Source organism: Seriola lalandi, unplaced genomic scaffold, assembly GCF_002814215.2.
Source record: "Seriola lalandi dorsalis isolate HSWRI2012SDOR001 ecotype SW California unplaced genomic scaffold, Sedor1 jcf7180002054325, whole genome shotgun sequence".
Classification (NCBI taxonomy): domain Eukaryota; kingdom Metazoa; phylum Chordata; class Actinopteri; order Carangiformes; family Carangidae; genus Seriola; species Seriola lalandi.
The window spans coordinates 798822-823822 of record NW_019524878.1 but is presented as its reverse complement, the minus strand read 5'-3'; the positions used below and the strand labels follow the sequence as shown (position 1 = coordinate 823822).

Here is a 25001-nt window from a genome sequence, read left to right as displayed (position 1 = left end):
AGAGCCGCCCTGTTCAATTTAATTAGTATGCAGATTGGACTCAAAGCTGTGTCCCCAGATGTGTTTCATTGATTTTCTTTATGGGAGGTGATGTGAAGCAATCACACACAAAGAGCTGGAAAACAGATGACGGTGTATATCTTCTCTGAGTGCATCGAGGTTTTGAGTGTTCACTGGGTGAAGAGCAGCTGCTCTGGGACCAGTTTAGACCCCAGACCATGGTGAAATTTCCATCGTCATACCATCTGACCAGTGATTAACTGCTCACTGATGAAAATTGTGTCTGTACTCTTCTTCATTTATGTGGGAAGTGTCACTGTTTGATTGTGTTCTTCCTTTATGTAGTCGATAGTTGAGGGTATTTGATGTGGGGCTTTGTCAGGTAGTTATGTAGAGATAGATACTGTAGATAGATATATACTGTAGATAGATAGATAGATAGATAGATAGATAGATAGATAGATAGATAGATAGATAGATAGATAGATAGATAGATAAGTTCTTGCACGCCATAACGTCTTAATTGGTGATGGTCCGTAGGATCAAAATCTCTTGACTTGGAAAAACTTTTTCATTTCTACACACAGAAATGAAAAACCTGCACAAACTTGAATTTCTCTTGCACCTTTATTTTATAGGTTTATAAATGTTAATTTAAAGCTAGAAACCTTGGAATTATGTGTAAACCGATGACCGACGCTTTCATTAAACATCTGATTACGATCTATCTTTTCTTTTCCCAGACAACATGAGTAAGAGTAAGGGGAATAACTTTTAGAAGTTCAGCTCCGACATTAACAATTTCGTTTGTGTCAGCGAGCTAATAGCTTTCCATAAATTAACAGCAACACATGGATGAATCACAACAATGGGACTCTAAATTCCTATTCAGTTTCAATTTGATATCACGGACTCTCGCTCTCTCGCTGCTCCCTCACCCACACACATCATTTATTGGTGGCACTGATCAGGGATCACATGAACGCTACAACAGCTTGGTGCGCCGTCTGTATGATGGAAGGGGAAGCTGACGGACGATTTCAGTGTAATTTCAGTTTGACTTCAGCTGCCATTAGAGGACAGACTCTGTGGTATTTCCACTGACTGCTTACTGATGTAGTTACACTACGGCAGGAGTAAAGGTTACGTCTGTGTCTCATAAAGATTTATATCTTCTGGCCAGACACCTGCACCATCTGGATAGGATGTGTGTCCAACCTCCTCAGTGAGTGGTTTGAGCTACTTGATCTTGAATGCTACTTGGATGCATTTACATTTCTACACTATCTTTTTAGAGATCAGACACCTATCAGCTCCACCCAAGGTGCATTAAGTGAGTAGGTGTAATTATTACTGGATATTGTTTGTCCTTTCAGGTCTTAACAGGCACCAAGGACTTTTTGTTATTTACCAAAATACACATGCAAAAAGGCGCTTATATGTTGCACCTGCCAATAAGGTCGAGCACTGGGAGACTCATGTCAGCTCCACCATGTTTCCCAAATTTGAATTTACTGGCTCCAAATAACTAACAGCACTTCAGGCACGTAGCCGGCCACCAACGTTGTTTTTGATATTTGGTTGAATGTCGGTTTGTTGACGTCAGATGACCAAAATTCAATGTCTAATGCCAACAGCAAGTTGATGTAGAACACTGACGACAGACGATGTTGTTAGGTAACCAACGTCTCACACCAACTCCATCTTGACATATAAAATACCACCAGTCTATTCGTGAGTAAAACCCAACGTCTGTCACAATGTCATTTAACCAACATTGGGTGGTTTTTTTAATGTCAACTTGATTTTGTTTCAACCAAAACGTAACGCCTGTCTAACGTCTTTCTGATGTGTTTCTCAGGTACACCCAGCTCCAGGAAACACCTATGAGTGACATCACACTCGTCCACAAGCTCGCCATTTTGTAGTGCTGTCCGAATGCAGTGAGAATTGTTATACCCTATATAGTGGACTCATAGTATCCCACAATGCATTAGGAAAATTAGTGCACAACCGATGGTTACTAACCAAGTAATATACACCATCATGCATTGCGATGATGAGCTCCCTGGATCGTGAGAAGGGAGCAGTGGATGAGTGAGTGATTCCAGACATTACCTATGTTTTTCTACAGTCTGTGTTAAAGGGGTATTTAGTCAATACGTGAACTCTGTTGGCCTCAGTTACAGTCCAGGTGCAGTTCACCATTGACTTCTGAAGTTCGAGTAATTGCAGGCTGTTTGCTCAAGGCTCAGATTTAAATGTAAGTAGTGCTACTGAGAGAAAAAACTCTACTAAAGTACAGCAGATACTAAGGTAAGATGTTAAGGTTACCATTTTGAGCTGGGAAATAGTGAAATCATACGGATTAAAAAGTATAGTAAAAAGCTCTTCAACCTCAGTCAGGAGTGGATATGTGGATTTCTGAGAAGCATTTAAAAACAGAGCAACCGGTGTGGAGGCTGAACAGATGCCCCCTGTTCCTCTGAGGCAGCTGGGCTGGCTCCTAGCCTGGCTGCATCCTCCCAAATAATGCCGAATCAAAAGTACCCACATCCAAAAGACACACACACTAACACACACACACACACACACACACACACAGATGACCCAATGTGTCCACATGCACACTTTAGTGCAAAGGCTGTCAGTCACCTACAATGAACACATAAACACTCACGTGTGTACAGAGATGCGAACAAACACAAGGGCAGAGGCACCCACACACACTCCCACACACATACACACACACTCACACACACACACACACACACACACACACAGCGATTTATGTTTTAAAGCAGCAGCGCCGCATCATCATGCAGCAATTTCTTTTTGATGATGTACTGATATTTTGGAGCTGCTGACCACTAAAGCTGACAGGATTACATCATCTGGCTCATAAACAGATAACATCTTGAGCGATCATTTCAGTGGAAGAGCTGCTTTTATTGCACATTATGCTTTGCCAGATCACACGGTGGCATCAGTGTGCGTGCGTGCGCTGGTAGTGGAGGTAATACGTCTTCATGCTGAGGTATTTAGCATTGAAAAAAAACTCCACATGACCCCAGTTTGTTTGGAAAAAATCAAAGGGTGAGAGAGCGGTGTCACATGGGAGCTCTTTCAAAAGCAGATGCACTCTCATCTCCTCTTTACACTGACATGTCAGCATCAGCAGCATCAGTTGTAGTCAAGATAATGACACGTCCTCTCCCTTAACATGATCCGTCACTTGATCTCTGAGAATAAAACTGTTTTTTTAATCAGATAGTGAAAAAAAATGTAATAATCCCATGTCATTTGGCGAGCTGCGAACTGTGAATGAATCACATTTCCTCCGATGAGTCCTTTGTGGATCTGCTAAAGAGATCACACACGACTGGATCCGGTTCAGGAGAGACTAATGATGGTGCTGCTGGTGCTGGATTTGAAACACTATGAGATTTTTACCCGCGACAAAAAAAAAAATTCTGTTGCCTAAGTGAAATTATTGTTTTAAAAAGAAAAAACAACAACTTTTCATCTGGTTGTCATGGTTACCTGGAGTGGAGCAGAGCTCACCTCTGACCCTTGTCTGACCCGTGTGCGCCTGAGATGAGTGTTATACACCAGTGACTGAGCTGGTATCACAGAAAAAGGTCGTGTTCTTTGTTAGATCTGACAGCAGCGACCGAGCGTCGGAGGGAGCGCGTCCTGATGCCGATACGTAAACTTCAATCAGTTTTAATCTGCGTCTCAACTCAGGGGCCGAATCCTCCAGAGGACGCGGCCTACGAAGGAGTGGCCCTTCGTGGCCGTCGTAGACCGTGAAGGCTGAACCGAAGTGAGACGGTCCGTGTCCACGGAGAACTCTCGCTGTGCGTCACCAGCTGTTCCCGCCCTTACTGTTGCGACCACATAACTTTTTTTTCCACTAAAACTTGAGGGTTTAAGGCCCTTCGTTAGCTGTTGAACTGATACTTATATTTGCATATCCAGCAGACATGGAACAACTTTAGCATCAAAGGACGGTTCAACAAAAGACGCTTATTTGCTTCCTGGCGGAGAGCTACAAGATCGATCCAACTCTCACGTCGGTCAGTTTAAAGGCATACAGCTGCTTTACCAGACTATTTCTTGGTTGGAGATGTTTTGACTTTGAATTACTTGAATTTCTGGTGTTTCTGCTCTGTGTAGTTATTCCATCAATTGTTCATACATAAATATTGATTGTGCAGCAATAAGTAAATGTTTTTAGAGGAAAACAAAGCTGCTAAAAGGTAACACACCTCACGTCTGAGGACCCTACTCTCTCCATATTGTCTCTGGGGTCAGTTTAGTAATCAGCCTCTTCTATATGCAGCTGCCAAGGATATTAAAAGCTTCATAGGGAGAGTTATTTTTATGTTGCTTGGAGCTATTTGTTGATGGGGCTTAAAGGTCCTCTCCTAATACTTCACAGACACAGACAAAGAGAGAGAGACTGAGGTATAGGGAGGCCGTTATTAGCTCCTTCAGCAGGGCTTTAATGTGACATTTATCTGTCGTGCTCGCCCTTCATTACTTCCATCAGTAAAGGTCAGGCTCGTGTATGTGGGCCCCTCTCAGGTGTTTGGGCCCCTTACACTGTTTAAACATCTGATACCCGGCAGCACAGAGGATATTACTTCATTACTCATGAGTTCACCTGGTGAGAGGAATCAGATCTTTCACATTACTCATTAGACAAAAGAGAAGATGGGTAGGTGGGTGTGTGTGTGTGTGGGTGTGTGTGTGTGCTGTCTCTTATACACATCTAAATCATCACTGGCTTTTCCTCAGAGGACTTCTGTGAGGCTGCTCTTTGGATAGCAGGTGGTGGTGATGCTGCTGGTGGGGGTGAGGGGTGTTGGGGGGGTGGGGGGTGATGGAGGCAGAACTTCCTGTCTGTCTCTCTGTATCCCGGTGCATTGAGAAAAAAAGGAAACTGAGCGCAGTGAAAGCCGAGCATTCATTCACGGACCTTGTTGACTGGCGCTGCTGAAACCTGGAGGCTCAGAAGTGATTCAGCGGAGCAAAGAGAGAGAGAGAGAGAAGCAGAGAGCAAAGAAAGAAAAGAAAGGAAAGAAGAGGAGGAAAGAGAGGAAGGAAAAAAGAAGAGGAGGAGAGCGAGAGCTGCGCGCTGCTTTGGAGCCGTTATTTCACTGCTGAACAACACAACCATGCAAACACAGAGGTTTTTTATAAAAGTTCTCCCTGTCAGCTGAAACCTTCCTCTTCTAAACAACCGTCCAAACTCTGACTAACTCGGATTTCAGTGGATTTCGCGGATGCATCGCGCGCGCCGGACCTTTCCAGGGGTGTAGCAGCCGCGGTGCTTCTCGTGCGCCTTTGCGCTGGTGGAGGCTGTGTGTGTGTGTGTGTGTGTGTGTGTGTGTGTGCGTGTGTGAGAGAGAGTGACTGTGTGTGTGAGTGTGCGTGAGAGGTGGTGGAGGATCAGCCGGAGTGGCCGACCAGTCAGAAGGATGCTGGAGGGCAATGCCTGCAGAAAGAGAGGATGAGATTTGTCGAAAGGCGCTGGAACTGCTGTCGGACCTGTGCTCCAGGGGAGAGGTGCAGGACGACAACTGCCTGGATTTCATCTACTACTTCAGGGACCTGGCCAGACCGCGCTACACCGACTCAGGTCAGGCTCCACAGTCCTCTGTCTGAGAGTTTAAGGCTGAGTTTTGAGTGAGTGTGAGGCTGAGTAAGACGAATTTATCTTGGGAGGAAGATTGAGCAGACTTTAATCCCCATTTAGCATTTTTATTCATCAGCTATGAGGCATCTCCACTTTTAAACTTTTCCAAACAGGAATTTAACAAAAAAAAAGTGGAATTTAACTGATAAACAACTAATTTTGATTCTATTCTGTCCTTGCAATGCAATCTTTCCACTTGCTTTGACAACTGTGCCACTAATTGTCAGATTTAAATGATGATTCCTTTACATTAAAGTGTGTGTGGAGACACTGACAGATGATTTGCTTTGTCACTTAATGGCCAGTCTAACAACAAAAGACAAGCCGGGTTTTTTGCAAGTAAAAAGTGCACGAACACACACCGTGATTCACTTGTTGCTTGGCTCCATTACTACAGACAGAACCCACAAAGTATTACACATCTATACAGTTCGTGTGTATCGGCAAGTCCAGTACAGCATCCAACACTGCGTGAATGTGCTGGTTTGGTTTCTCTTTTAGAGAGAGAGAGAGAGAGAAGGAGAGAGAGAGAGATAGAGAGGGAGAGAGAGAGAAGGAGAGAGAGAGAGAGAGAGCCCCACCCGATCATTCCCCTTTACTCTGCTCCCTGACTGCTCCAGCAAAAATAAAAGGAGATCAGTGATCTCTAAACCAGTTATTTTAAACTCCCCAGTTGGCTGGAATTTCTTCAGTGTTGGCAGCAGAGACAATTTTCTGAGTTTGCTGGAAAGGAACGGGTCAAAAAACAATTCTGACTCTCTCTGAAACTCTTTGAAAAGGCTCCGTCTACACTGTAATGTGTTTTAGGACAGAAGAGAAATTTCACTGCAAAACAAATCCTAGGTGGTAGGAATTCTATAGGGACGGAGACCACTTTGCAATGGCCCTTAAATACCAGAATATTGATGATTGATGATTTATGATTTCACAAAACCAGGCATCTCATCGACTGTAATGAAATCTTCAGTGCCAGTGTGGGTGCATGTGCGTTTGGTGATGTTAGAGGATGATATGTATGTGTGCACATACATATCATGCATAGCATTTAGGTTGTTTGATTATATTTGCAACGCACACAGGAACGACAGTATACATATATGCATGTTTGGGGATTTATTTCCTCTTCGTGTGTGTGTGTGTGTGTGTGTGTGGGGGGGGTTGTTTACATGTATATTGTTGTTTCTTCGTTGCCTTTAAACACGTTACAATTCATCATTAAACATGTATGATGAAGAGGAAGTTCAGGCTACCAGATTGGTTCCCCTGAGGAGCTGTGACCCATTTCCTCTTGTATTAGACTGCTCTAAATGCACACACACACGGTTTGATCCACAACAAACAACTATTCCTCCGAGCTGAGTGGGAGCGACTGGAGTGGGGGAACTGCTCTCTGGTACTCTGAAGTTTTGTCCATTTCACAATTTCCTAAGTGTTTCTAAGAGGCGAGAACCAGCGGCGACACCCAAACAAGTGGTTTCACACTCAATTCTTCTTCTACTTATAAGTACAATAAGAGGCAGATAATGAGCCCATGTGAAACCGCTTTGTGAACGGTTTGATCCGCTGTAAATGTACAAAATAGTTTTTAGTCATTTGATGTACAAATTAGTACCAATCCATCCTGAATTAAACATGCAGTAGCAATCTTTCCATCGCGCTATAAAGGTGGATTCACCATGAAAGCAGCTGATGAGTGGCTATGTTGAATGTTGCTAATAGTTTAGCCTTCTGCTAACTGTAGCCAAAGGTTCACGGCTGTGTTGCTTGTGTCGTGTGCGTTTGCGTATGAAGCTGAGCTTTTTGCACTGTAACTCCCTGGTGACTGAAGGCTCCAAAATTCAGCTGTCAGCTCAAGTGTAATATAGAGAATTTTACTTCCTGGTGAAGCACTTACTCAAAAACAGCAAAATCCATAAAAGCAACTATGATCGATAACCGTTTGCAGCTAAATGATTGTGTGTGCTCAGTAAGTGTACTCTTACTTCAGACTGAACTTTGTACCTTTGTTCCTAAATTTGTACCTCAAACTATCAGTAGATTTGGATCAAATCACCCATGTGCTCCCGAGGGCCCATTATCTGCCTGTTATGGTACCTCTGTGAAAAACGTACTACTTACTACAACAACAACAACAACGTACTCCTGAATATACAGCCTGCTCCTGACTGGACCTCCATGATGCCACCGGCTGCTGGTGCACAATCCTAAATCTTAACCTCCAAACTGCCCCTTCGTACCCGGCAGTCTTTTATGTAATTTATTTTGCAGTCCGATATCTATATTTCCATAAATGTGCACGTCATAGATCGAGGTCAAAAACTGTTCACATTTGGACAAAAACAAGCTGCTATATTTAAGTGCAACTGTTTGTCCCAAAACATTTGGCCACAAATCTGCGAGGACTGGGAATCACTCTACTGACTAATTCAAAGTCATCTGATAATCTCAGGGCTTCAACGCACAGTGCAGCTTCAGACAATGTCATCACATGCAAAGACAATTATGTTGTAACCTCCATTTTTACCGCAAAACACGAGGAGGGGCTCTCGGTGAAAACGAACTGGGAATAGACGAGAGGACAACTCTTAAAGTTCCACCATGTTGCTGCCAGTTTTGAGAATTTTTCTTTGTGTTTTTTTATTACTCAAAAACAAGATTTTTGTCCATTTGGATACTTTCCCTTCACCTTGATTAGGCTGATTAGGCTCCACCATTTTATTTTTACCATGACGACACAGGCCACACTCTGAGGTCCGTTTCACAGGGAGACCTTACGGACTACGGCAGCAGCTGCTGCGCCAACTTTAAAAGGCCGTTCGGTGCTTCCAAGCCTGATAAATGCCAGTTAGTGTAGTGGAAAATTTCCTATTCAATATGAATCTTCATCAATGTCCTTCTGGTGACTGTCAATGCTCCACCAGGCTTCCTGTCTGACAGTAGCTGCTCGTGGCTGTTAGCTCTAACTACCAGCGGCCGCGAAGCCACGTCTCCTACAATCGCTGCTTCTCTGTTGCTCTTTTAAACTATATAAGTAGAAGTAACTTACCCCTTGAACTGGGTTGTACTATTAACACATAGCGCATGTCTGGGTTAGTAAATACTTTAGTAATATGTAAATTGGTTGCTAGGAAACACCAGTTCTGTTTATTTAAAAGCTTTCAACTAATTATAAAGCGGGCTAGAGGTATATTTAACTTGTTTGCAAATCCTTTGTAAATACAGGCTTTGTCTTATTTACATAGTGTTTGCTTACACGGAGGAAGTTTGTAGTATTCATACAGTTCAGGGCGTTCGAGAGCAGAGACTGTGATTAAACTAACTTACCGGGGTTTTTGTTTTTGAGATATCATTTAAAATCTGTCATCACATCATTTTTAAACAAAATGTTCATCAAGTGTTAGTTCAGGTATGTCAACCATATCCTCGTATATCAACGTAGCACATCCCTCTACCAGCTAATGTGAGAGTTGTCAGTGAACTCAGCTGCACAACAGTTCCACCCTGAAGTTACTGAGTCTAACTATTTAGTACCAATTAATCTCTAAGTGAGAGCTAGTGTGGTTTGGTGTAACCCATTTAGATTTAGTGAGGCATAAATCTTCACACCGTGAACAAACAAACACATTATACTGTAACGAGGAAAACTAGTCACACAGTTTTATCCCAGTAAGAGAATAAAACTAAATTTCCTTCCCCGTCTGCTTCGGCTTCTCCAGCTCAAACTTGCAGTTGGAAACATGCAGAGACCTATTACATTATTACTACATGTTATTTTTTTTTTTTTTGTGCCAGACAACAATGGCCGCCTCTGAATGGAACATGATGGTTTCATATTTTTACCAGAAGAGACGGAGACAAGTCACAGTCATGGGAACAATGTTCCATCTGAAAGTTGAAATTCACAAAGCACTTTCATATCTTGGTCTCTAAGATGAGGGATTGATTAAATGGTGGGGGGAAATAGATTAGGTTCCATTACACCCTTGATTGCATTTTGAGAGAATTGTTGCCAGGCAACGTAACGTTATTGGATATTTGGTTTAGAAATCGTGGAGCCTCTGGTGGTATTTTTCAATGAGCCCAATAAAGTTAATGTCTCCTCTCTTCTCTTCGCCGTTCCACAACTTTCTCTTGAAAAAGTAGATTTCTCCATGTGTTATCTACGCACCTTCTGTAAAAGTCATTTCCAGGACATCATCTCCGTTCCTCCCCTTAAACCCACGCTGCAATGCCCTTTCACCCCAGCTACTGTCTCTTATTGACCCACTGCTGACTTGGCTGTTGCAGCTTATTGAACTGTTCTCAGCGCCGGGCTCCTCAGAGGAGGGACGACTGTACTTTGAAGAGTTTAATAAGCTGGCTCTATGATCTGGTGCTCACTCTCTGCCAGTAGCGAGCATTGGACGCTGCACAAAACAATAAATTGGTCATAATCATGGTCTTCCTCTGCTTAATCTTCTCTTAATAATTGTGCTTTACATCGTTATATTGATTTGAAGTCATATTGCTCAGCCCCAATGCGTCGTCTGTCTTTTTAAATGGTGATTTAAATAAGAGGCCATTGTTGTAGTTTGGCCACCATGCGTCATGTATCTGATGCGGGTTGAAAGGTTAGAAACACATAATCCTTAAAACAACTTAAAGTCTACAGCCATGCTAGCTGCTGTGGTACTTTAGAGGTACTACAGATTAACGCTAACATCAGCATACTGACATGCTCACAATGACAAAGCTAACATGCTAATGTTTAGCAGGTACAATGCTTACCACGTAAGAGATATTTGAGTTTTGACCACAGACTGACCAACTGAACGACCCACAGTTGCCATGTCTGGAGCCGTGCAGCTTGCGTGGCCAAACATAATGAAAAGTGGACATTTCACATTCCAGCAGTGTCCTATGTCGTTGTAAAGAGATCATGTCAGTTATTTACAGTCATAAATGAAGATACAAAGCTTATGTGTGGGAGAGTTGCTGTCCCAATGAATCAGCCATTCAGCTGTGACGTTTACACAATTACTGCAGTTTAGTTGCAGGTTAATTCCTGTGTAGGTGTGCTGGACAATAAACAGGAATAAACTGGCATTATAGCGATTGTCTCGGGTTGGCGTCTGTGATGGACCTATAATGAACCTCCTTCAGAGGCACAGGGATCTCAGTATCCACCCATCACCTCTAAAGCTCGCAACCACAGACATGATGCTGCGCTGAGGAAACAAGAATAAAACTAACAATAAAATAGATCAGACTGGCAGGTTCGACTGACGGCCTGAAGTCGTAGTGTGGTACGCAGCGGTTATTATCATGACATATACAGTTAATAACAAAAGGGAAGCGCAGAGACGCTCTCTATGGGAGTCTGTGTTTATACAACCCAGTATTTCGCTGCTTGTGTACAGGTGTGAGCTTCATATGTCACAGATATTCATAGCTCTCTCTTCTGTTGTCACGCTGAATGCAGTTGGCCACTGACCTTACCCTTCTGGCCTACACACACACACACACACACACACGCACACACAAACACACACACACACGCACACACAAACACACACACACAAACACACATCAGGCTCGACTGAACGTACAGACACATTTATGTTAATGAAAAATTAAATAATGTGGGAAAGTTTGCAGCATTCTCTGATAAACTAATTCATCTTGTCTTTCATTTGTCCTGCACTTTAAAAAACACTGCAAAGATGATATTTCTATGTTTTAAGTGAAATTATTACTTACTTATTAGTACATGGCCTCTATTTGTGTTATGGTTAAAATTTTTGGAGTCCCCTGGTTGTTCTTGGACTTAGATATGTATTTGACAACTCATCGTGTGCAATAATTAACACGCACCATCTGTGTAATATCCCTTATCTGCTGCTATCTGTTATATTTAATCTAATTGTACATAATATATAATTATCTATTATTTATCTTTTTTAAGTATTTGATATTGACATCTTGCTGCGTTTTCTTTTCTTTGTACCGTCCACTTTTCTGCTGTAACACTGCAAACGTACCCACTGTGGGATTAATAAAGGACTATCTTTATAGACTTCCTGCCTTCCATTATAGACCGGGACCCGTTTGTGTGTTGAACACCTCTGGAGAGACGGTTCACGGGTCTTTCTGGAGTTTTTAAAGGTCATCCTTTAGATCAGCTGCTTTCTGGACATCTTGTTTGCTTTATGACCTCATCGTCCAATGCAGCCCAGAAATGAGCGTGCCGGCATCTTTCCAGTTTTTGATTTCTCACAACCGTTTTCCTCTGTAGTTCTTCTTTCACGGAGCCGTTTGGAGTGTGAGCAGCAGTTTGGCTTCGAGCCCAACACGATGATCAACATTGTTGTGTAGATTGGCTGCTTGTCTCTTCCGCTGATAAGTGAAGATGTCTTATGTCTCTTGATGAGCCTCTGGTAGAGCTGACAGAGAGAAGCACCTTGGAATCATTTCTGAGCTTACTTTGACGTCCATGTCTCAGAGTGGGAGCCTGGCAGATGTAAGCAGTCTTTGAATGCTGTTTGTAACACAGCCTGTAGAGCTCTGCTGCTCTACTCTCACTCTCACACACACACACACACACACACACACGTCTGTAGGATTGTATTATGCCTGTTTCAACCTTTCCCCACTGGCAACCAGTAGTTCTGCAGTGATTTCAGCGATTGCATTTAGTTCTGCTCCTGGCTTCAGTGGGTCGAATGTTTACCTCCTCGCTTTACAAAATCGTGTCCATCATTAAATCTGATATTGGTTCTTGTTATTCATTAAACACGTGCAAACATCCTGGGGTTTTGCTTTCAGGAGAAATTCTGAAAGAAGTGCAACAGGGACTCTGTTTTGAGATGAGAAATTAAAGTCTAAAGTCTAGACTGCTCACTTGCTTGGTAGTTGCAGTAATTCAAATAAAATAATTTGTGCCTGTTGTAAGGGTTTGTGGGTGTTTGATTCGAGTTCAACAAACATTTCCTTTAACTGCAAACTGCAGAGCCGGGCATGTGTTCCAGGGAATTACATTTTCGCTGCTGATGATAATTGGGGCTTCGTACAAAATAAATGAGACAGAGTTTTGACAGACAGGGAGGGAGACCAGAAGGGAGTACGAAAACACGGGACACAATAATTCAGTAATTAGTGTGCTGACATGTATTCCCTTCCTGTCAGCGGAAAGATATCGTGCCTACAAACTGCCTTCGAATACGTTACAGACACGTCTACCGTGTGGCTCCAAGCTTTGTATTAGCCCGCTAGAGGTGTGGCCCTACCATGGTTTTTGGGATCAGCAAAGTCACTTCCTGCCACTACATCAACAGTAACGAGAGAGGCAGCGGCGGCTCCCACCCTTTTTTCAGTTTAGCCTCCTAAATGTCTGCGCACATCTCTGTACCATATACTGTTATTTTAATCCTTCTGGAAGATGTAGCTGAATGGATTGCCTCATTGCTGTTGTTATTGTGTAATTTTATTAGTTGCATCTTGAATGAAATACTGATGTAACTGTTCCCAAATGCAGCTGGTGGGATGTGCACTGCTACTTACTGTCAATAATAAGTGCAACTCAGTGTGTAATACAGATTCAGCATTTTCTTCCATTATCTGGCTCTGCACAAATTAAACAAACATAATAAATATGATTTTTTCTACATTAAAATCCAAACATTATTTCCTGAGAAACAGCGATGTTAAGGAAAGTGATAAAAAATGTTTTTAAAAAACAGAAATTCATCCAAATCTGCACAAAAATCCAAGGTCTTTTCTGTAGCCCACGTTCCTTCCCTCCACCAAGTTTGGTGCAAATCAGCTCCGTACTTTTTGCGTGATCTTGCTTAAACAAACAAACAGATGGACACAGGTGAAAACATAAGCTCCTTGGTAGAGGAGATAAAAGAGAAAGTCACTGTTTCAGAGATATTAGCCTTTATCATAGTCAAAGAGTGTATTGGTGTAAAATGATAAAATAACCCACTGAATCAGCTGCTAGCAGTTCATGTGATCACTCTAACCAAATCTGAACAGAATATGAATCAATGGATTATTCGTGATACTGTTAAAATGATTATTAAGCATGATCTGAAGCTGTGAGAAGAATTTTTAAACTAATTTACAGATTTCTACACTGATTCCTGCTCTATTTGTACAATGTCTGTGTTCTGAGTTAGAACAGCTACACCCCCGAACACACAAAGATTGCAAACTCTCTCTCTCTCTCTCAAAGGTTAATGACTAAGTTCTTCTTCTCTTCGTGCTTGAGAAGTCTCCCAGTCCCTGACAGGAGACAAACGTGATGGTGCGTCAGCATGTGTGAGAGAGAGAGTGCCTGTCACAATAACACACATGATGAATTAAACATGTGCAACTGGCAGGAACATTTAAATTTCATAGTTAGTGGAGTTGGCTCTTTTGCTGTTTCAGTTGCGACCTTTTGTGAGGTCCAATAGCAATAAGCCTTTCTGCGGTGTAGCTGGATAATCAGGCAGCTTAGAGCATGTTGTTGATTTACACAAGGCCTCATCAAAAGGAGATTTAGTGCGAATCAATAAAAGCAGCCATCTGTGTGTTTGTTCGCTTTGGGGTTTTAAGCTTGATTCACTTCAGAGGCAGGAGAGTCCCTCGGCCTCGGCCTTCTATCAGGGAAATCCATTGGCATTGTTGGACTCTGAACTCTCCCACTGATGTGCTTCCTGCTGGCGACACATTCCCTGTGGCTTCAAGAGCTCAGCTGCTTTTATTTTGTATTTTCTACACAACAGCTGGTTGATTGTGTGTGTGTGTGTGTGTGTTATTGGTGATTGAAACAAGATGCTCTGCGGTGTTCTTCTCACACCTGAACCTATCATCAATGGCAGATCGATAAACCGTGTCCCCACCAGCGACGCCAGGTGTAAAATAATCACGGTACGTTCACAATAACTCAGCCGTCAGTGTGACATACAATCATTAAATCTAATAACCCATAAATGTGCAGGAATTCCGATGTTTTAATTTCATCATTTTTTCAATTAGAGTGAAATGGTATTGAGCTGATTTGGAACCGGTCTGATTATTGGTCGTACATTAACCATGACAATAATGTTTTGTGGAAAACTGACCCTTTTAAGCTAATGGACAATTTAATGACTATTCCATTGTTTAAACATTGTAAGAACAACAGTCACACCCTTAAATTAGAACATGAGGACGTATTTGGTTAATGTTACTGCTTGTGAAATGATGGTTAATTAATGTGGACATGTGTGTGTGTGTGTGTCTGTGTGTGTGTGTGTGTGTGTTTTTGTACCAAAAGAGTCAAATGAGAAGCGAGTAAGAGCTTTTACAGCTTTACTGACCACTTAGGCTTTGATGTAAGTCACCACTAACACCTCAGTGTTGGACACTTTATACTTTATTCTGTCATCCATATTCACACAAACTCAAGCAACCCCACCACCGACAATTACACTAATCAAAACCTGTCTAACCTTTTTTAATTATAATTGTCGACTTCCTTTAGAGAGGAGTGAGCTCACTGATTATTGGAGCTCCTGAATCCAATTAACTGCCACCAGCTGTACGGGGATTTAGGCCTTGGTGCCTTGATTGCACCCTGCAAGAGGACATGAAAAGCGGAGACACCCTGTGGCTTTAGAAAAGGCTCTAACAAAAGGTAATTGAATGAAGCCACAGGCTCGTCTGGGCTGTTTTGCTCATTTTAAAAGCGAAACTTATCAAAGAAGGAGCAACAGTGTTTTCAACATTTAGTTTTTGACTCCGATATTTAAAAAAAAAAAAGGAAGGTGGTTCAAGGGAAAATGCTTTGCTTTGGATGCGAACAGGGTTAATGTAAAGAGAAATTACTAATATCCTGAGCTGTAATTTCATTTAGATACAGAAAAGCTTAATTCTGGGCGTGAAATATTTTCTATTTTTCATGAAACAAATGCATGAACTATTTGGCACATCAAAGCTTAGAGCTGCACAAGCTGCATACTCTCTATCTGTGCCAGCTGAGAACACAAGCCCCGTTCTGTGCCGGGACACACACACACAAACACACACACACACACACACACACACACACAGTATATCATCTCTCCACCGCTTTCAGTTCCTCCCAGCTGGTGCCCAGTTCAGAGCCGCACACAGGAGAACCTGCCTCATTTCACCGAGGATAGCGCTGACTGTGCTCTAATTCTAATGAACATACTGCGCAGCACGCATCACACTCCTTTGGTTTTTATTGTGCTATAATACATCAAATTTAATTCAAAAGAGATGTTACATGCAAATCGTTTCGTTATTGAAAATAAGACTTAAAGGAACTTAAAGCTGCTCTCACAGGCACACGCACACGCTTCACACACGCACACGCTTCACACACGCACACGCTTCACACACGCACGCCATAAGCCTTTGGCTACAGTTAGCAGAGGGCTAAACCATTAGCAACACAGTCACTCATCACCTGCTTTCTTGGTGAATCTACCTAAACAAACAACCTTTACAACACACTGAGATATTACAGGACAATGAAATTAGCGGTCAGGAAGTACAGCGAGTTCTCTCCATCACTGAAACGCTTCACCGATATTGACACATGTCCATCTGAAGCGACGTGCCTCTGCATTTGTATAACAGCCAATAGGAATGCTTTTCTCTCTCAGAAAAGACCTGTGATTGGCCAAAGTCAGAAAACTTTAGAGGCAAGGACGAGGCGCAGACGTCTAGCCCGCTCTCAGACCATTAGAATTACAATTAGCTTTAAGAAGGGTATATTTAAAATTTCAATACTAAATCCAGTTTGCAGACTGTGCGTGTGAAAGTTTTACATTTTCTCATAATATTCTTGATCTGTTGAGTTCTGATGTTTAGATTCCTTTTCGCTCCTCTGATTAATGGTGACTTTATCTGAGGCGTTTCTTTTCCCAAAAGTCATTGAGTTTTCTTCTCTCCTCATCCATCTCTAATAACATTATTCAGAAGCTGCACCAATCAATATTTTAGCATCGACGACAGATCAAATGACGTGTGTGTGTTATGAATCTGGTCGCTCGTAGTGAGAAACCCAAAGAGAAACCACAGAGGAAGTTGGCGATTTGTTGGTGAACATAATGGGGCATTCAGCAGCTAAAGAGACAAATATTTCAGAAGAAGCAGTGATGGTTTGTATTTATATTCATCAGATGGACGGACGTTAAGTTTGCTCAATGTCTGCTGGTTGAGTGCTAACATGTTCTGTAGGAAGAGCTGCGTCATCTTCAAACGGTGCAGGTTTAATCACATTTAAAAGCTGGTGAAGTCTCGAAGAATGAAAGCTTCAGTAACACTCGTGATACTGAAATCAACCTTGTGTTTTGATATTCAAACAGAACCAACCAAAAGATCCTAATGACACATTTTTCATAATACCCCGTCTGAAATATGCCACCCGTTCTTTAAAGTCGTCCTTGTTGCTAACGTGCAGTAGCTGAGGCCAGATCCATTCACTGGATCTCACTGAATCACAGAGCAGAACTGTTGCTGTCTGCGGGCCGACGTGTTCGGTCACGCCGGCCGCACCCTGATAGTTGCCGCTGACAGCTGATGTCATCATGAATGAAAACATGAATTAAATTACAATACATCCTGAGTGCACTACGTCCGTGTTTACAGCCATCTACTTTGCTGGAATAAGCCATTGATAGTTGTTGCTATGGATACCATTCAACACTAATCACCATCATCTTTAGCCATTAAACTGCATGTTGTACACTTTCAGTTGATAATTCTCTGTGTAGATCTTTACACTGGACGTATAAATAGTGAGCTTCTGAAAGTATTCAGACCCTTCCTTGTACACTTTGACGTGTCGATAAAACTTATGTATCAAATTCAAGTGGATTGAATTCACATTTCTGCCAACGAATGGTCTGAATACTTGTATAAAGATATTTTATATTTTGACCTTTAAATAAATTTCTAAAAATGTGTTTTCACCTTTTCTGAATGGGTTTTTTGTGTGTTTTTTTTTTTCCAGTTGGCAACAAATATTTATTTTCTATACCGAGTTAAATTTTTCTGAACTACTCAGTTCTCTGTACTGACATGGAGCTCAACACAACAGTTAATCTAACATTCAAAATGCACCTGGGAAATAATCTTTTTGAAGCCTGATCCATCCCTGGCGGTCCTCTGCAGATCTGTCCACACACCCAGCATTCATTTCATCCAGGAGGGACGTCTGATCATGAGCCTGGTGGTCATAAACAAACAGCTGCTCTGGTGGGATGAGGGATGGAGGGTAAGGTGAAATGAAAAGCGTCACTCTCTGACTGGAAGCGAACGGCGAAATGCTGCTTTTTGTCATACGAACACAAAATATTCTGGATTCTGCCTCTCTCCCCTCATCCTCTCCCTCACCTGGCTTTCATAGAGGTCATCAAAGAATGAAATGCAGCGCTCACTGTTGGATGGCCCCTATCAGGGCTTGCTGCATCTTTACCAGCTGCAACAGCAGGGCTGGTATTGTGTTCACCTCTGTGTGTGGCTGTCATCATGGTACAATGTGGTCCTGGGGACACATACTGTTACAGGAACTACCTTATAGCTGGTTCTGCCACATATAGAGTCACAAAACTGTACAGGTGTGTATTGCGATCTAAATCTAGGCTGAGTCTGTAGATAGGTGCGGTCGGGTCGGAACGTCAACGCAGCTGCTGTGATCCCATCGAAAGTTGGTCTCTAGTTATTCTGTCATTTATTCTAAGATGTAGACGTGGCAGAATGTAATAAAGTCTGGTCTGGTTTAAAGTCATTTTCTGTTTTTAAGCTCTGAATGTAAATTCAACAGTTTTGAAAATAGTATGAATCACTCACAAAACAGGCTGTAAGTGCACAGAGCTTTAGAGGTCAACGAGTTTCTGTGAGAAAACTCCTCATGAATATGAAAGACGAGAGAATGCATTTTCTGTCAAAGCAGTGACAGTAATCCATTTGTAGCACCCGCCGCTCTACAGTTGCCTCAGATGCTGTAAGCTAACTGATGGGGTGGTTTAGGGATCGTTTTGCATTAAGGTTGCTACCCCCGGAGGTTTACCTGTATTGAGTGCACTAATAGTACGAAACAACTGTCCAGCACTGTCCGCTTGTGCCTATAAACTTATTGTAGTTTGGTTGACTGACCGCAGACAACTTGAAGTTTGGAAACACAACAAAGAGTTGACCTTTAAAGTTGACATTAAAATCCAAAAATATAAAAATATAGTCCATAAATATCACAAATTAGACCCCTTTAAAATAAATGCACAGAAGCCTAAATAAACAGTTCTTCAAAAATTAAACCAAAATTATATTTACATAAATAAGTAAATTACTTAGCTGGATATAAATATAATTGAAAAACTGTAGTGAAATAGCTCTAAAACACACACACACACACACACACACACACACACACACACACACACACACACACACACATAATAAAGTGGAAGAAATAAAAGAACCGCTGCAGGCCTGGGTGATGCTCGGGTGTGGTGCGGCAGACACAATCCTCTCCTCGGCGGACGCCCATGAAGAAGAACCGGTCAACACCAACGGCAGCGGAAACTCTCCGTCCTCGGGCGAACTCGGCCTTTCCCGGTCCGGCGCGCGGTTCTCTGACTTGCAGTTCACTTGTACCTGAACACGCACCTGCACAAACACTCGCCCAATAAACTGTTTTAACGAGGAAACGTGTGCAGTCTAGTTTCGGTGGCACTCTTCTCTTTCCTCGGTTGTCTCTCCTGTCTTCCCCCCTCGGACCTCCCGCTTCCGCACCCCCTGCCAATCACCACAGGTGACACCATGTGTACTCTCGCGACACTTAACTTTTTACCATCAATAACTACGATATTCCACATCACATTTATACTCTTAGTTTATGACTGAAATATCTTAATTTCTCACTCAGATTTGTCTCTTAATTAAAACAAATTTCACTTTCACTTCTTAGGTTTCCAGAAATCTTCCCATTTTCAGAAAAAATAAATACACATAGTTTAGTGTGTGTGTGTGTGTGTGTGTGATGAATCAAATTGTTGAGAAGACACAACTCAGAGATTTTTCATGAATTTAGTGTCACACCAGGACTCTGAATCTTCACCCTGTAGTTTCATGTTAAAGACTGTAAATTAATTTTCTTTTGAACTGAAGGACTCTAATGGCATCCGTAAATGAGCTCCTCTCAGACAGGCCGAAGCGCTCTCCATTGTCCCATTAAGAGACTCTCTCAGCTCTGTTAGCAGGAGAGACTAATAAACACCTAGGAAAACACTGTTCCAACCATTGAAAAGTCACAGTGACACTCAAAGAATTCAGACATCCCTTCTCTGTTTTGGGCCTGATTCAGAAGGAACCAGCAAGAAAAAGAAAGCTGGAGAAGCAGTGATGGAGAAGGATACGGAGAGCACAGTCATCTCTCTAACTCTTCCTCTCTGAGAGCATCTTACCTCAGCAGACAGTCTGAGCCAGGCTTTTAGTTGAGTTTGTGAAAGGCTGTTTCACGAGAAAGACGTATCCACTATCGACGGACACTATCTGTCCGACTACAACCCGCTATTAGCCGGCAGTTAAAGGGAGAAACTCTCTCCTCTGCTAATGGATAACAACACTGTTGTCCTTTGGTCTCAAATGTCTCTACATCATCCCTCGAGTGTAGTCATGGATACACAGTACGCATGGTCCAGACATAAGGAGAGAGAAAGACGAGCCCATAACATCTGTAAAGGAGAGAATGTGTAAATATAAGCACTTCATTATTAACACCATAAAACGTTAGGTATAGTTCCTCCCTCAGCTCTCAAACCAGCCTCAACTCTTCGTGTCATTGGCTCCACCTCCTCCAACATGTTGACGTGACTGCATCACATCATCTCTGCAGATTTCAGAACTCACTGTCACATTCATGAAACCAGTTTGAGATTGTTTTCATTTGGCTTTAGCATTGTCATGCTGGAAGAAGCCATTAGAGGATGGTAAACTGAGGCCATAAAGGGATGCACATGGTCAGCAACAACTGTGATTAAGGAGCCCAAAGTGTGCCAAGAAAACATTCCCCCTCACCATGACACCACCATTACCTTACCATCTGACCAGGCTACGTCCGGTGTCGGTGAGCCTGTGTCCACTGCAGTCTCACATTTCTGCTCTTGGCTGAACAGGAGAGGAACCTGACGTGGTCCTCTGCTGTCATAGCCCAGGTTAAGGTGTTGTGTCTCAGAAGCCTTTCTGCTCACCGCAGTAATAAAGGAGTGGTTATCTGAGTTCGCGTAGCCTTTTTCTGCCTGTTCATTCTCCTGTGACCTCTCTCATCAACAAGGTATTTCCATCCACAGAACCGCAGCTTAATGGATGTTTTTCTGTTTTTCACACCGTTCTGAGTAAAAACTCTGGTCTGTCGTGTGTGAAAATCCCAGGAGATCAGCAGTTTCAGGAAACACTCAAACTAGCCCGTCTGGCACCAACAGTCAGATTACATTTTTACCCCAGGACTCTGCCAGTAGTTGTAATCACAACAAGAGCAAAGCCCCGTCTGCCCTTTGACACTTTGGCATCTATTCAGTTAATCGCTGAGTGTCGGAGCTGGAACTGACATCCATCAGATTGGTGACAGTGAACCAAAACAGTAACGTCTGTTTAAGTTTTGATCATATGCAAGTTAACATGTAGCCTACACCCCTTGTCACTGTGATAGGGATTGAAGTTTACTTGAGTTTGAACTAAAGTCTGCTGGTAGACACAAAGTAAAGACACCCAATCACATCTGAGGCTCGAGGTGACTTGTTTTGTTTTTCTCCTTTTGTTCACCGTCTTTGAGATGCTTTGCAAAGCTTGAGATGAAAAGAAAAATGAAAGTGACATACCTTCACAGAAAAAGAAAACAACAATTAACATACAAAAAGGATTCTGACAAACTCCCTGTAAACACGAGTCCCTAAAAAGCCGAATCGCTCTTTGTCTCCAGTGATTATTCTTTCTTCTTGAAGGCTGTTTAGAATTTTACTGCTGTTATGTTGCGTTTCAGCGCCTCATCATCAAGGTAATGAGTTCCTCTCTAATTGTTGATATAGTTGGATAATCCATGGGAGTAATTAATTTTTTTTTTCTTTAACTTTTGCCTACAGTGAGGAAATGTTATTCTTTTTCTTTCTCATCTCGCATCCTGAACAAACACAGTCTGTCCTCCCAGGGGAGACAGGTTTGTCTCTGCCAGACTCTTTCACTGGCAAACCTGTGCTCACTGTTCAATGAGTGTATGTCTCTCTCTCTCTCCTCCATCTCTAGATGTATCGGTGAGCCTGTTGTCCCTGCTGGTGACCACCTGTGGTCTGGCTCTCTTCAGCGTCTCCCTCTTTGTCTCATGGAAGCTGTGCTGGGTGCCACTGAGCGGCCGTTTCCTCCCGGATGTCCTCAAAGGGGCGCACTTCCTGGGAGGAGACCAGCAGCCCGTGCTCACAGAGGTAAAGACGAGGAGAAGTTTAGGTTTAAGTTTATGTGTTTATTTGCATTTTGCCTTCATTAGTTTACACAATAAAGATGCATTATTGTAGACAAAGGTTATCACACGCACAAAGGTTTCTAGAAAGTCCGCAGAATTGAACCTGGGTTGTTATGGTTATAGGGTTTACAGAGGGTGTAATCTCTTTTAGGAAATCGACAGCAGGGGAGGGGATGATACAATACGTCATCAAACTGCGACTTTAGGACACAATTTACACCTGGCATTAACATGTAATAGATAAACTGAAACACCTCGTGCACGGTGTAAATGCTGAATGCATTGTGATCACTGCTAGCTTAAGCTGCCCGTCAGAAGCTACATGTAGTAGCTGTGCCGATCCTCTAACTCTCAGCAGGAAAGTGAATAAGCCTTTTTCCCAAAATGTTGGACTCTTCTTTAGGGAATGTTACATCTGAGCCATGATAACTGCACCACACAAAACTGTGACCCTGGATGTGTGGCTGTGGCGCTACAGGAACAAGCCTGCAGCACATAATGTTTCATGTAGTTGAAATCTCTCCAATATAAAATGATAAGACAAAGGAGAGAGTGTTAAGAATTCACACCCTGATGCGCTGACAGCATCTCCCCTTGCAGCCCAAACTTAGATTATTGTGACACTGGAAACTGCTTTTTATCTTTGTCATGACTCCAAAGCAATATGGCTGCCAGAGTGTAGGTGATACAAAATAATAATAATAATTTCTCGTCTGCCCAGCTGTCTTAAAGAAAACTTCACCAAGGGACCATATACGCCGATTTTCTATAATTACAGCTCTGTCCTCAAATCCCCCAACCAAAGATATCACTCCCAAGTTAGCATTTCTGAAATAGTATTCGTAGTAATGTCAACACTGGTGTCTGTTGTGCAGGTGGACGGGGAGGAAAGGGAGTACAGCGAGGATGGCTGCGTGAAGGAGCCGTCAGGGCTGCCTTCGGCCGTGGCTGTCCCGGAGTCAACCCTAAAGATAAGCCACACATCGCCTGACATCCCACTGGAGACCCAGACCAAGGTGGAGAAAAACCAGGTCCACACTCTGGCCAGGGACAGGGTCCAGAGACAGATTACTGAGCCTACCTCGTCTGTACGGTCAGCACACGTCAATCCCTGAACCTACTGACAGTATAATACATCAGGAACACGGTGGCTTCAGCATTTGCCATCACAGCAACGAGAACTCAAGAGTAAAAAGGTTTTGAATGATTTCATGTGCTTCATCTTTTGTTACAGACACAACTCCATCCGTCGTCAGATGAACTTGTCCAATCCGGACTTCAACCCTGCTCAGTTCCAGCGCCAGGAGTCTCTGTCTGGTTTGGGCCGAATCAAACCGGAACTTTACAAGCAGCGTTCGGTGGACGCTGAAGACGGGCGTCACACCGACAGCTGCGGGCGTCTCAATTTCATCCTCAAGTTTGACTTTGACCTTGAGCAGCTGATTGTGAAGATCCACAAGGCCCAGGACCTTCCCGCCAAGGACTTCTCAGGGACCTCCGATCCTTACGTCAAGATCTACCTACTGCCCGACCGCAAAACCAAGCACCAGACCAAGGTGCACCGCAAGACACTCAACCCAGTGTTCGATGAGGTGTTTCTCTTTCCCGTGGCGTACGCTGAGCTGTCAGGCCGAAAGCTGCATTTCAGCGTGTACGACTTTGACAGGTTCTCGCGCCATGATTTGATTGGCCAAGTGGTGGTGGACAACTTCCTGGATCTTGCCGACTTTCCCCGGGAGACAAAACTGTGCCGAGACATACAATATGTAACCTCGGTGAGATACCAACTTTCATCCATTTCTTAATATTCTGTCACTGTCTTTCTCCTCTAAATGTGTTTGAAACTTTACATAATTTACATCACAGATTTTTGCAGCATATTTCCATTTCGTAGGTCGACAAGGGCAAAAGTATCTGCACCAGCCTAAATCACATGTCTTTTCCTCAGCCTGGCCAAAATCAAACAATCAAGAGAGCAAGAAACTCTGTAAAACCCTGTTACAACAGCAGCTGGAAGGAGATATGTCAGTGGACTTGTATCTCATTTCCCATCCAAGTGGAACTCATCTGTGGTTTCAAGAGGCAGAGACATAGAAATATACTTAGACTCAGTTAATGTTTAATGAAAGCAGTAGGAAACACTTGGGGGTAGTGACCCAGATCTACACTGACATAAGACAGGGGATGGATTGCCAGAGATACAGCGACATTGTCTATATTACATTATTCACTTGGATAAATCTAAAGTGTTGGTGCACTGAGTAACTCAGTAAGGGAGTCAGATCTTCCTAGTCAGGGAAATCCTCATGGTTTGCCTGTCTTGTTGAGTGAGGATTGCAGGCTGGTGAGGCTCCATTTGGGATAGAAATATATCTTTTTCTGGTTTATGAGCAGTTACAACAAGGCCAAGCAAGGAGACAGCACCTTTATCAAGTCAGAGGACAGTGTATAGTGCTTTTGACTCTGATTACAATTACTTTGTGGAGAGAGAATTCACAGGATTATATAGTTTGTGCAACATTTCAAACTAAGTCACATTTTCAAAAACTAAAACTACTAGCACAGGTTCAGACTGGGATAATAACAAACCATTTATACTGCAATACTTTTATTAGGAGCACAGTTTTAGCTTAAAGCTTGACAGTGATAAGGTACACAGAATATAGCTAATGAGATGTCAAATACACAAGACTAGGTCAAAGCCGAGTATATGGCTGAACCGCCTCATAGGCCATTAGCATTCTGCCTAGTGTCAGCCGGTTTCAGCCCTTCATGTATTTGCTTCTCTCCTATTCTCTGCCCCCC

At 42.7% G+C, this 25001-nt stretch overlaps 1 protein-coding gene across 1 annotated transcript in view; it reads left to right on the top strand.

The window, feature by feature from the left end:
- Positions 1-4943: 4943 nt before the first annotated feature.
- syt9b (synaptotagmin IXb) overlaps positions 4944-25001 on the top strand; it is a 36909-nt gene continuing 16851 nt past the window's right edge. Inside the window, exons 1-4 of the mRNA XM_023407010.2 lie at positions 4944-5647; positions 21983-22158; positions 23072-23289; positions 23431-23971. Of these exons, the coding sequence (XP_023262778.1) occupies positions 5500-5647; positions 21983-22158; positions 23072-23289; positions 23431-23971 (1083 nt within the window). The 5' untranslated portion in view covers positions 4944-5499. The remainder of the gene's footprint in view (positions 5648-21982; positions 22159-23071; positions 23290-23430; positions 23972-25001) is intronic.